General features: G+C 39.9%; 1 protein-coding gene across 1 annotated transcript; it reads right to left on the bottom strand.

The window, feature by feature from the left end:
- Positions 1 to 1,088: 1,088 nt before the first annotated feature.
- Positions 1,089 to 13,410, bottom strand: cdk8 (cyclin dependent kinase 8). Its single transcript, XM_014975445.2, has 13 exons — positions 12,937 to 13,410; positions 8,282 to 8,357; positions 7,910 to 8,020; positions 6,103 to 6,243; positions 5,260 to 5,317; positions 5,045 to 5,176; positions 4,809 to 4,952; positions 3,896 to 3,965; positions 3,639 to 3,711; positions 3,460 to 3,557; positions 3,219 to 3,297; positions 2,408 to 2,566; positions 1,089 to 2,053 (listed from the first exon to the last, which is right to left on the bottom strand). Exons 1-13 carry the CDS (start codon positions 13,062 to 13,064, stop codon positions 1,928 to 1,930), a joined length of 1,395 nt encoding a protein of 464 aa, XP_014830931.1. The 5' UTR covers positions 13,065 to 13,410; the 3' UTR covers positions 1,089 to 1,927.
- Between the last annotated feature and the right edge of the window lie 172 nt (positions 13,411 to 13,582).

Raw genomic sequence — 13,582 nt, 5'->3', positions numbered from 1 at the left:
CCACATCTTTGGCCTTTATGTAAAAGTGACAGCAGGGAAGTTCTGTTTAAGGCTTTGCCTCAAAGCTGTAGGCAGCACAAACACATGGAAGAAGGTGCTCTAAGCTCTTTGGCCTACATTGGAAACAGTATGCTTAGATGAAAACTAACCCTATATATACTCTTGAACACACCATCCCCATGGTGGCTGCATGATGCTGTGGGAATGTTTTTTCTTAATCAGGGATACTGAACCAGGTCAGAGTAGAAATTTAAAAATGGATGGTCCTAAATAAATGGCTATTCTGGAAGAAAACCTGTTAAGAGGCTGCAAAATACTTGAGACGGTGGCACAGGTTTGACTTTCAGCAAACACTCCAAACATCAAGCAAAACACATAACTGAGCTGTTTAGTTCAAAACATATTCATATGTTAGAATGCTCTAGACAAAGTCCAGACCTAAATTTAATTGGAAGTCTGTACTGAGACGTAAAAAAGGATGATCACAGACTCTCTCCGTCTAATCTGCCTGACCTCAAGATATTTTCCCAGTAATGGACAACAAATATTCAATATTGAGATCTAGAATGCTGGTAGACACACATCCTAATCAGAAGTGGACATTTACATTTATTTGAGTAACATTTTGAGGAAAAACAAACTGTACAACTAGGAGTAGTTTTACTGTACACTCTTGAGTAACATTAGCATAAAGTATCCCAATTCTTATTTGAGTAAAATTTCTGACTACTCTAACTGCAAGTCACTTCAGGGACTGAAGAACAAACATGCTTATCTAAACATAAATCCACGTCTAAAATTTAGGGCACAGTGAGACCTCTTGTTTGTACACAAGCTTCATTGTTCTAATCCGCTGACACTCTTGTCATTTGGAGGTCAAATGAACATTAACATTTTATATATTTTCACTGGAAGTACTTTAGACTAAAGACTGATAAATCCTTAATTTATACCAAAGATGAAGTAACTTTCCTGCTTTTCAAAATAAGAGTTGTTTCAAAGCAAAGACAACATCCAAGTGTTCTCTTCTTGTGTCTTATCTTTGGACATAATGCTTTTCCACACATGCTTAAAAATGATCACCAAACTTAATGTTTCCACTTTTATTGTCAGGATATTTGTTTCATGTAAAATATTTCAGTACATTACAGTACAATGCATGTTCAATCGGCCTTCCTCCATGCCACTGATTGATTTTGTCGTCATGTACTCTAAGACTTTAACCCACAGCGAGAGGCCAAGTGCTTGGCTCAGACAAGCCGCTCTTGCCATGAAAACAAAACCATGACAACAGATTAAATTATAAACTACTAAAATCTTGTCGTTTTCTTTGTCCTCCTTTGGAAATAAAAATTAAAAAACAAAAACAAAAAACTCAACAGATCCGGGAGATCCGCATCCACCCAGCATGCTTCCCAGCAGCTCATTCCAGCCCTCACATGAACGGAAACACGGAAATGAGGAAAAGGCTGGGAATCTGTCATGGCCGGCAGTCACATAGCAGCTTTCAGGTTCATCCAAGCTTTGACAGGAAAGGGGGTGCACTGGCTGGGAGAGGGTCAGTCGCAGAGGAGGGAGGAGATGACACAAGAGACTCTTGGTCGGTTTTTATTACGTCTGAGTAGCAGAAACGGGTTGGATTCAATCACATTTCCTTTTATTTTTGCCCTCCTGCTTTCTGTTTCACGACTCAGGCTCTATGCTGTGTTTCTAATACTGGATTCGTTTTATGGTTGTTGTCTGGAACAAGTAGAGTTTGTTGACAGACTGCTGCAGATATAGCGCCCTCTGTAGGGTTGATTAGTTGACTGGTTGATGGGGAAGGTCCTCCCCACATCCCTCAGTACATTCATTCAGGTGGGCGTGGCGAGAGCTGTGTGTGTACGTGTTCTAGAAGTACGTGTGTTTATGTGCAAGGAGGGGCGTTTCAGTAGCGGTGGGTCTGGTGGGAGTACTGGGGTGGCTGTTGGGAGGTAGAGGAGTATCCCATGCTGCTTTGGGGCAGTGATGTGCTTGGTCCAGGGTTCTGGTAGGCAGCATGTGGATTCGAACGCTGTGGGGTACAAAGAAAATGAATATAAAGCAAGGTTCGGCTTAGCCAAATGTCTTTGTAAACACAATTTACATCAAATTAGAAACTTTCTGACATTAGTGAGGTTTCTTTTTGTCACACAGCAACTTATGCCATTTTTAAAAAAAATTGAAGACAGAGACCAGAGCTATTATATCCCTCAAAGCAGCAAAGTGAGAAAAGAAGAAAGCTGTTATTTAGGAGTGCGGGGGGGAAAGTCTTTATGACTAAAGATGTCCTACATGTTCTATATGAAATATCTCCTGCATGGTGAGGAAAGACCTAGGTTTGGGAAACTGAGCATCGTCATGGTGATGTCAGGACAGAAGCACTCACCTGGTACTCTGTGGATATTAAGAGGCCACCTGAGGTAGTGGTGGGTGGGACAACCCGCACTTTCTTTAGTGGCGGGCCCTGGGCGTGGCTGTTGTCAGGGTTACCGGTGTGGCCTGCCCCATTTGTGTGGTTGTTTCCCTGTTGCTGCTGCTGGTTTTTCTACAAAATGCAAAACAATATTTTCTAAGTGTGAATCTGGCTGTCAAAGAAAACTTATGAGTGACAAAACTTGAAACGTTTTCAGATCATGTCACATTTCAGTGTAAATGCATTTCTTTGGGATTTTATGGTATTGATCAAAACAAAGTAGTGCATAGTTGTGAAGTGGAAGGAAAATGATACGTGTTCTTTTTTTCATATCCACATGTTTTGAAACTAAACTAAAAGTGTGGCCTGCATTTGCATTTAAACATCTGTAGTTTTTATAAACCCACATAGGGCTGCAGTTTGAGGTGTGTCTCAGTCCAGTCTCCCCTGGATGGCCACAGATTTAACTCTGAACTTTGATTAGGACATATTAAAACATGGAAATGCTTTGATCTAAACCATTGTATAGTAATTCTGGCTGTATATTTAGGGTCTTTGCCCAACTGGAGGGTTTCTGCAGCTCCTTCAGAGTTAGCATAGGCCTCTTGGCTGCTTCTCTGATTAAGACTCTGCCTCCCCAGCCTGATAACATTTCAATGAAATACATAAAAGTTTGTGATAATTTGGAAAAAAGAAATGAAAAAAGAAAACATAAGGGGTCTGGGTATTTTTCTAAGGCCCTGTAAACTGAATGGAAGAGGGCACTCCAGCAAATGGATATTACTTTGTCTCCTTTGTCCTCTGGCTCCTCCTCTGTCAGGAACTCCCTCTTGGGATAAGGAATCTGACAGCCTGCAAACACACTAGAAGAAAAAAGCCAAAGAAAACTGGTCACCTTTATGTGCTTATTTCCATGAGCGAGATCTAATTAGCTAGGAGACGCAATCAAGTCTCTACATCCTGTGAGTCTATCTAAGCACTATTAAGTGGCCGATAAAGTGGATGTCTGTGCTCCAGTAGCTCACTCAGAGGTTGGTAGAGGTTCTTCTAAAAAGTAGGGGTCCTGCATCGCCTGCTCAGAAGTGATTCTACGGATGGGGTCCATGGTCAACAATTTTTGCAGCTGTCAAGAAAAGATAGGCGTTAGCATGAAACAAGCAGATAAATCTAAATTATACTGGACAGATTTGTTAATAAAACTCACCAAGTGGAATGCTTTACTGTCTGGTTTAACTTTATGTTTTTCCATGTACTTTATAAGGCTGCAGTTTGTGTATCTACGAAAGAAATGTCACAACATATATTAACATATCAAACTTACCACATATACACAGATATTTAAATACGTGCAACTCCAAATGCCTTTTTCCCAGCAGACACAGTTTGCTTTGCTCTGGTTTTGTTTTAGATCTTAGATTTAAGAAATTGGGACAGAGGTTTTCTTTCTTTTTGCAAACTCACGTGTTCCTCCTAAAGTCTTTCATCAGTGTGGAGTGCTCTGGCATCTTTTTAATGTCCTCCCAGTCTTTATCTGTCAAACAACAAAAAAGCAAGGTTGCACTTTGTCACATCTTTACTCTAATATACCTTGTTTAGACTGCAGGATGTGGAACAAATTAACATCTATTTTTCAGACAAAAAAATAAAAAAATATCGACAAGCTACGTTTAATGATTTAACACCAATTAGCTTTTTTAAGTGACAGGATTCCAACACATTATTCATGTCAAATTTCATGTTTTGACTTGTCAGGTATTCTGACATCCTGGAACATACCGAAGATATTCAGTGGTTTTACATATGAAACTGACAAAAATGGATGGATGGGTGGACATAACTTTTAGGAAACACAATTATGTGTGAAAACACAAATCTAGTGTTTTTTCCCCCAAATCAAATCCCATCTTTTCCCAGACTGCAACAACACTAAAGTTAAACCCCACTCCATTTACAAGCAACATTAAAACAGGGGTCAAATTTTAATGAAGACTCAAGAAGTAGCTTTTATACAAACTGGTGTATTAAATAAAAAGAGCAGCAAAGATAACAAATGGGTGGGGTAGGTGAACTGGAAAATATCTGTCTAAATGCATCCCTGCCAGCAAATGTTTCTGTTTGTGACTTGGCATCATGTACAGAGACTCTGGACCGACTCTCAGAGCCTGCAGACCACATTAATCCAAACAGAGCAAGTAAAGCCTAAGGAAATAACGAGCCTTAGCCAGGAATGGAAAATGCTATCTTCTTAATCACATCTCTTCCCAGATAAAAAAACAACAAAAAAAGACAACAAAGCAGGTAGAATAAAGGCATAATAACATGATTAAAATAAATAGTCATTTCCTCTGGAATATTTTCTTCTGAGGAGTCTCACCAGCAGGGAAGCCCATAACGTTAAAGATTCGGTCCAGCTGGTCATGGTGGTAAGGGTTGCTGGTCTTGATATCTTCCTGACGACAGTGGAATATGGGCTCAGACGTAAGCAGCTCCGCAAAAATGCAGCCGATCGCCCAGATGTCTGGAAGGAAAGCAGAGCAGACACTCACCCAGAGTTTTCCACCATACGGCCGGTCGCAACGCGTACAAGAGAAGGGGAGCACGACGCCTCACCGATGGCTTTGGTGTAGTGCCGAGCTCCCAGCAGCAGTTCAGGCGCTCTGTACCAGAAGGTGACCACCACGGGGTCGAGGTCAGCTAAAGGCTTCAGCGGTGAATTGAAGAGACGGGCGAACCCCATGTCCGCTGCAAAACGAATAAATTAGTTGATGAAGGTGAAGTCAGCTGAAACAGTAAGCGGGATGTAAACATTTTGAGGCCATTCGTACCGATCTTTACTCTTCCCCTCTCTGGCCCTTCTCCCATCACTAAAATGTTGGCTGGTTTCTGACGGTGACAAGACAAACATTAAAACAACATTCCAACTTTTGTTTGGTTTAGTTGAGGAAGTTCAACATTTAGTATTGTTTGTTGCTGCCCTCTAGTGGAAAAATTATGTTTCTTCATCAAACTATTGACAAAAGCTAACATTTGAGATCTTTTATGTAATTTATTATCTAAGGATTAATTGAATTAATTGTGACAAATCTATCATTGAAATGATCATCAACTATGGTAGTAATCAATTAATCGCTAACTGTAGTACACAGACTCACGACAACATAGCTATAGCAGTAATTGAGCTAAAACTGTAGAAAATATATATATATAAATTTTACATTTAAGATAAAAACACCTTTGTCTGTCAATGTGAGATACCCTCAACTCTTCAAATGGCATAGTTTTATCTTCACCCAGTTTCAATTCAGTAAAAAGTATGCTAAATTATTGCATTTTAGTCAATAAAACATTTTTTCCAATTTAAAATAATTGAATTTATTTGCATATTTAAGAATTTCTAATATTGTATGAAAAAGATTACATGAAAAATCTGCAGAATATGCCAATTTATTCTGATTAAATTGATTATCATAATAATAAAAGAATAATACATTCAAAAAGTAATTGTTAGTTTCAAACCAATTATTATCATCAAAGAGTTATTTAAAAAACACAAAAAACCCCACTCAAGTTTAGTATCTAATTGTGTAAATAAGTGAACACTTTCAACCCTAATGATGTAATAATTAACAGATTGCATGCAGACTGATCTAAACAGCCAGCCGTCTTACCAGGTCTCTGTGAAGCACCCAGTTAGTGTGGAGGTAATGGATGCCGTCCAGAATCTGGTAGAGCAAAGACTTGACCATTCCTCTCGGAAGCTGAAGCGGCTTCTTGTTGGCCTTGGAGGCTCTGTGAAACTTAATAATGTGCTGAGGGAAGACAAGATAATAGTTGATGTAGCCTGCGTTGGCATTTGGGTTTAAATGCATGAAGCTTTTCATACTAAATTATAAACATTAAGCTAGCTACAGGGAAGATGGGCAGGGCTGATATGCGTGCCATGTGTTTCCACTTGTTTCAAAGGGCATTGTAAGTGTTGCAGCTATGTGGCAGAAAGAGGTATTTAATTCAGCTCTGATGGTCTGCCAGTTGTAGCTGCAGTCTGTAATGCAGCGGAGGTTTAACTACCAAATGTGGAGAACATCTTGGTTTCTGTGTGCGTGTGTGTGTGTGTGTGTGTGTGTGTGTTTCGCTGAGGTTTGGCACTGAACATTCATTCAGTTATGTGTATTGATTGGAAAATCGGTGAAACGCTGCAGCTGAAAATGTTTATTTAAATGTCCAAAAAAATAAAAAAAGAACAGAGAGCGAGAAACATGGTTCATACACATTCTTCGTGTTCCAGCTCTGTACTTTTCCAGAATCAAATTGAGAGAGTTCATTTTTAAAATGCCAAAGCCATTAAGAGTTCACTGCAGGTATTTCTACTGAGGTCTACCTCTAACTGTAAACCATGCAATAAGGAAATTGGAAGAAAGGAAAGACAAGAAAGGGAAAATTTTGGAAAGAAGGTATGGGGGAAGATAAAAGGAATGAGAAGGAATGAAAAAGAAAAACAAGGGAGGAATGGAGAAAGGAAGGCAGGAAAAGTAAAGAAACAAGCTATGGGGAAAAAAAGGAGAAAAGCATGAAAAATGAAGGAATGAAAGGATGTTGAAAGAGGCCAGTAAAACTAAAGAGCAGTAAGAAAAGAACAAAAGGAAGAAAAGTAGGAAGGAATGAGGGTTAGAAGAAAAAAGGATCAGGAAGCTCTGAAAAATAAAGGAAGGAAAGAAAAAAAGAGTAATAAATGAGAAAAAAGAAAAATGGAAATAAGGAATAATGGAAGGGAAGATAAAGCTAAAAAGAAAGAAGAGGGGGCAGACGAATATAGGGGAAAAGAAAAGAAGAAAATTAATGAAGGAAAAAGGAAAGAAGGATGTAAATAAATTAGGAAGAAGGGGAGTAAGGATAGATAGAAATACAAAGGCATAAAAGTAAGAAAAGAAAGAATGAAAGACGGAAGGGAGGCAAAAGCAAAATTAAAAGAAAAAGAAAAGGAGAGGAGGAGTGAGAGAAAGAATGGGCAATGGAAGAAGAGAAGGAATGAAGGGATGGTCGAAGAAAGGGAAAGGAAATGAAAGAAGATGGATAATACAATATAAGGCTGCATAATATATTGCAGATACATCATTATTACAGTGAGAGTAACTGGAGGGCAATGATTGTTGGCTGATAAACTCCAATGTGTGTGAAGCTGAATTTACATCTTAATGTAATATTTAGTCCTTTGGACAGTCTCACAGTGGAAGATGCTCACACTGGACACAAATGATATTGCTCACAATGCTCAAGGTCACAGAGTGATGGAAGCACAGACGACAAAGACAGGAAACAAGAAAAGTATCATACATCACAAACCGTCATCACAACATTTACCAACATTTCTGCGAGATTTTCGAACAACAGAATGTCAGAACAGAATGAAGGCTAGAAAATACAGTTCACAAAACGCAGCGCACAGCATGTTGCTTTATGAAAGTTTGCATTTTTTACCCAGAGATCGTGTTCTGCGTAGTCGAATAGCAGCCACACTTTACGGTCAGCGTGCGACAGGAAAACCTTCTGCAGCGAGATCACGTTAGGGTGCTTCAGCTCCCGCAGCAGCTGCAGCACAAAAACCCAATCAGAGGAATATCTAAGCAACCTCGGGAAAGGTGCGTGACAATGACAGTAAGTTCTATGCTAATTATTTAAACGAACGACTGTGGGAAATGGTAGCTTAAAAACATACAGCAGACGACTAATGTTTTAATTGTCAATTTTCAATTGTTTTTGTTAATCACAGGTGATTATTTTGCTACAGCGGTGAAGAGTTGCGTGAGCCGCTCCTCACAGCCCGAAAGGAAAACCAGAAGCAACTCTTACTGCAATCTCTCTGCAGGCCGACATGGAGATACCGGTGCCTTCAATCTGCTTGAGGGCGTAGTCCTTATCGTCCTTCCTACAAACACAGAGAGAGAGAGAGAGGCAGAGCAGCATCAACACCAGGCCAGACCGCCGGCCCCCGGAGAGGGACCCATACGCAAACAGAGATGAAGGACGGGGCCGCCTGGCAGCAGCTGGCACGGGAACCGGGGAGAAGAGGCCAAGTTGCATTACCTCCAGATCTGTGTAATCAAGCTCACCTCTGAGACTTTAAACAATAAGAAGGGGAGAGGAAACAGGCTCTGCCTGGCAGCTAGTGCGGCACAAACAGAGCAGGAGGGCTTTCTCATACGTGAACGAATTGGTTAAAGCTCCCTGCCTCCCCCCAGGCCTCCCATCGGCCCAAATCCTCTCGTAAACCCAAACTCAGTGACTTTTCCAGAGTCGGTCTAAAAACAGCAGATTTACTTCATAAACAGCGGCAACTCCGACATCTTTAAACACTTTGAGCTTTATTTAGTGGTTCCTGTTGGTGCCAAAGTCCAGGCTGTGATAATGGCTCCTGCATGGAGCTCCTTCCAGCTACGGTCTGCTCAAAAGAAACTGATTGCAAACAGCAGGAGACATTTGGAAAATATGCGTTTAGATTTATTCTAGATTTCCCCCAGCAATTGGTGGGTTCAATTATAAAATGACTGAAAGGCAGAAAGTTGGAGCACAGACTTCAATTTGTTTTAATTGGTCTTTCTGCGCACTAAGTGGTGCATAGGAGGTGGGTAGTTATTTAGCCTCACACCGTCCCCACAGTGAGACATGTTGATGGCAGAATCATGCTGTGCGCTGGTTCTCTTGTGGCATTTAAATAACCGGATTTTTTTTTAGTAGATTTGAAGGCCAGCCACACTTTCCAGATTATAATTTGCTAGAAATGTTGACATTAAAATGACACAAAGCATCCACTTTATAATGCACCATTTTCAGTCAGTCAGTCACATAAAAAAAAAACCCAATAAAGTTCACTAAACCGAAAGAGTAACACACAGCATAATGTCACAATATTTAGAAAGGCTCAAGAAGTGCAACTTGTGTTGACGTTCTGCCCATCTCAGGTTTAGTTTCTGTTGCAGATGTATGCAAATGTATTGCAAGTGTAAAATCATGGAGAAAACAAATCAGCTAATTAGCACAATATTTACATTTCCAGAGTCTTCCGAACTAAACACAAAGGCAGCCTCTGTTACAATATTGTCGGGTGGAATGCCGTATTGTGGTTTCTCACACACACAAAAATAGAAATAGCAACAACAACAACAACAAAAAAAAGCCCAAACAGAAAGAGAAAAACCAAAGGGGTTTTCCAGTAAAACACTACCAAGGCTGAAAACGTTCACATAAACTGAAGCCGAGTTTTAGGGAATTTTGAACACCTGTTAGAAATCTACCAGAGTTTTAGGCATACATTATGTATGAAATTATCATTCATGTAACTGGAGAGAAATGTGTGCATCTGCTAAGAACAATATTTTACTACATTAAGAGAGAAGCAGTTTTAGTGGCTTGTGACAAACTTGGATCTAAAAAAAATGTTTCTTTGGATCATAAATGTTGCAGATTGCTGAATTATCCTAATATCAGCTGATCATACAGGTGTTCCTCAAACAAGGGATAATTCTGCAAAACAAACAAATAAATCTACTGCTAAATTTAGCAGGTGTGTTTGTGTTACATGTTTGCTTGTGTCTAGCTATATTAACTAAAATAATCATCAGTGGTTATTGATATTATTGTCACTGCAGGAATCAATATTTCACTTTAGTAGAAATTGGGATAATTGACGCTTTTCTGTTTCAACTGAAAACAATAAGATCATTTTAAACATTATTACTGTCTTGTGGGTCCATGGATGTTTATAGTGCGTTTTATTTTATTGTTGCATAACTTTGGTTGTGTGGGAACAATTTGGCCAGTCTGGGTAATCTGGACAAAATTTATCTATGCCTTTCCCCTCCCCTTTCAAGTACTCAAGGTACTTTTCTGAAATAAAGCAGTGTCTTGTTGACATGCTTTGTGCCGCTGAATCTAAATGATTTTCTAACCACAATATCAAGCATTTTAATTGTATTCTCTCAATTTCTGGGTGAGGAATAGTGACCAAAGTGACATGTTTAACCGCTTTCCCTCTAGATGAAAACATTCTTTTATTGTAGAGTAAATCCACCAATTTGCAAATGTGGGATGGAAAATACAAAAAACAAACAAACAAAAAACAAAAAAGTGTAGTTGCAATTTAAAAAAAAAAACAACTTCTTGGGAATATATGCATGTCTTCCCATGTATGTATTGAAAAGGGGAAACCAAAATGTTTATTTACAAACAATTTTGCACAAAAGAGAATTTTCGACTCTCTAGTGCCTGTAGAGCCCACCCCCTAATTTACATACGAAGAAAATATATTTAAAAAAAACCCCTCTTTTATAAAATAAAATAGAGGAAACGCTTTAATTGCTAAAGCTGTTATTTCAGGGATAATTAAAAAAATCTATACATATTTGTTAGACATGCTACGCACTAATGGTAATTAAATAAATATAATCTACATACAGGTGCTGGTCATAAAATTAGAATATTGTGATAAAGTTCATTATTTTCCATAATGTCATGATAAAAATTAAATTGTCATATATTTTAGATTCATTGCACACCAACTGAAATATTTCAGGTCTTTTATTGTTTTAATTTTGATGATTTTGGCAAACAGCTCATGAAAACCCAAAATCCCTGTCTCAAAAAATTAGAATATTATGAAAAGGTTCTCTGAACGAGCAATAAAAATAATCATCTGAATCAACAAAGTAACTCTAAACACTTGAAAAAGATTCCTGAGGCCTTTAAAAACTCCCAGCCTGGTTCATTACTCAAAACTTCAATCATGGGTCAGATTGCTGACCTGACTGCTGTCCAGAAGGCCATCACTGACATCCTCAAGCAAGAGGGTGAGAAACAGAAAGAAATTTCTGAACGAATCGGCTGTTTGCAGAGTGTTATATCAAGGCACCTCAGTGGGAAGTCAGTAGGAAGGAAAAAGTGTGGCAGAAAAAGCTACACAACGAGAAGAGGTGACCGGACCCTGAGGAAGATTGTGGAGAAGGGCCAATTCCAGACCTTGGGGGAAGCAGTGGACTGAGTCTGGAGTAGAAACATCCAGAGCCACTGTGCACAGGCGTGTGCAGGAAATGGGCTACAGGTGCCGCATTCCCCAGGTCAAAGGTCAAGCCACTTTTGAACCAGAAACAGCGGCAGAAGCGCCTGACCTGGGCTACAGAGAAGCAGCACTTTGGACCACTGTTGTTCAGTGGTCCAAAGTACTTTTTTCGGATGAAAGCAAACTTTGCATGTCATTCGGAAATCAAAGTGCCAGACTCTGGAGGAAGACTGGGGAGAAGGAAATGCCAAAATGCCAGAAGTCCAGTGTCAAGTACCCACAGTCAGTGATGGTCTGGGCTGCCATGTCAGCTGCTGGTGTTGGTCCACTGTGTTTTATCAAGGGCAGGATCAATGCAGCAGCCATCAGAAGATTTTGGAGCACTTCATGCTTCCATCTGCTGAAAAGTTTTATGGAGATGAAAATTTAATTTGGTCTGGAATCGGCCCTTCTCCACAATCTTCCTCAGGGTCCGGTCACCTCTTCTCGTTGTGCAGCGTTTTCTGCCACACTTTTTCCTTCCTACTGACTTCCCACTGAGGTGCCTTGATATAACACTCTGCAAACAGCCGATTCGTTCAGAAATTTCTTTCTGTTTCTCACCCTCTTGCTTGAGGATGTCAGTGATGGCCTTCTGGACAGCAGTCAGGTCAGCAGTCTGACCCATGATTGCGGTTTTGAGTAATGAACCAGGCTGGGAGTTTTTAAAGGCCTCAGGAATCTTTTTCAAGTGTTTAGAGTTACTTTGTTGATTCAGATGATTATTTTTATTGCTCGTTCAGAGAACCTTTTCATAATATTCTAATTTTTTGAGACAGGGATTTTGGGTTTTCATGAGCTGTTTGCCAAAATCATCAAAATTAAAACAATAAAAGACCTGAAATATTTCAGTTGGTGTGCAATGAATCTAAAATATATGACAATTTAATTTTTATCATGACATTATGGAAAATAATGAACTTTATCACAATATTCTAATTTTATGACCAGCACCTGTACATATATTTAGCAATCTTAGCTTCAGGTATTTTTCTGTGTAAAAGCAGAAAAATGAAGGGATCACCATAGGGCAATTTTTTAATACCGTGATATTTTTACTCAAGTAATCATTGTGTCAGAATCTCACACTAACTCATGTGCGGAGAAAATAACTGTAGTAACATAAATAGGTAAACGTCATCAGCCTATATGCACCTGCCAAATCCGACCAATGAGCGCCTTCACTGTCACAAATCAAATAATATCTATTATTAAAAACAAAAGCATGCCATACAAGAGAAAGGAGAGCCCCTGTCACAATATTAAGTCAGTTCACATATCTCCATATTGTCTGCAGTAAGCCTGGCTCTCTTGAAGGGGAGAAAAACGAGGAGTCATTTAAATGTATTTGGGAGAAGGAGGCAGGGAGGGGTGCTGGCTGCCTAGCTGGAGGCCTGCAGCTCATCAAACTCACCCATCTTTTCTCTTCGCCTTGTATACATGACCGTAGGTGCCCCTTCCCACTTTGCATCCTTCGTACTCAAACAGGTCCTCGACTCGCTCTCTTTCGCCGGTGAGCTTCACTTTAAAGTCATAGTCCATTTTCACCACTGTTTGGCCTGAAGTGTGAGCACTCCTTCCTTTATTAAAGCGTCGTTTTGGGAGGCAACTGTGCTCCTCCAACGAGCTCGGTTCGGTATTTCAGCTGGTTGCCTTCCCCAGCGTGGCCCTTTCTTCTTTTAACCCAGCTTCCACATCGAGCTGTCGGGGTAAATGTAATGTTCCGGCGGAGGGATGCGCGGTGAACGGAGTTGATCCAGGGAGAAGCGAGCCCGAATAAATGTTATTTTGTCTTGCTGCTGCGTTTCTCTCAGCCGGTATCTGCTCCAAAGAGACGCACTTCACTCGGTATCGACGGCGTATTCACGCACGGCAGTGTCGAAAAATGTCGTAAAAGACAGACCTTGCAGTTGTGGTGGTGTGAATTTTGGCTTTTCCTAGGGATCCGGATAATTTGGTCGGCTCTTTTTAGTTCTGAACGATTCTTCTTCTTTTCTTCACTTTCCTTTATTATGCTATTCCAATGTACTCATTTTTTTCTTGTTTTATGTTTTCAACAT

This window comes from Poecilia mexicana, unplaced genomic scaffold (genome assembly GCF_051168715.1).
Source record: "Poecilia mexicana isolate PSO_F unplaced genomic scaffold, ASM5116871v1 scaffold_20, whole genome shotgun sequence".
Classification (NCBI taxonomy): Eukaryota; Metazoa; Chordata; class Actinopteri; order Cyprinodontiformes; family Poeciliidae; genus Poecilia; species Poecilia mexicana.
This window is presented reverse-complemented; position numbering and strand designations above follow the sequence as displayed.

Coding starts and splice junctions, on each gene's coding strand:
- cdk8 (XM_014975445.2), bottom strand. CDS start 13,064: ATGGACTATGACTTTAAAGTGAAGCTCACCGGCGAAAGAGAGCGAGTC. Junction 8,358..12,936: donor AAGGCGAAGAGAAAAGATGG/GTGAGTTTGATG, acceptor CTGTGTTTGTAG/GAAGGACGATAAGGACTACG. Junction 3,298..3,459: donor GAACCTCTACCAACCTCTGA/GTGAGCTACTGG, acceptor TTTTTCTTCTAG/TGTGTTTGCAGGCTGTCAGA.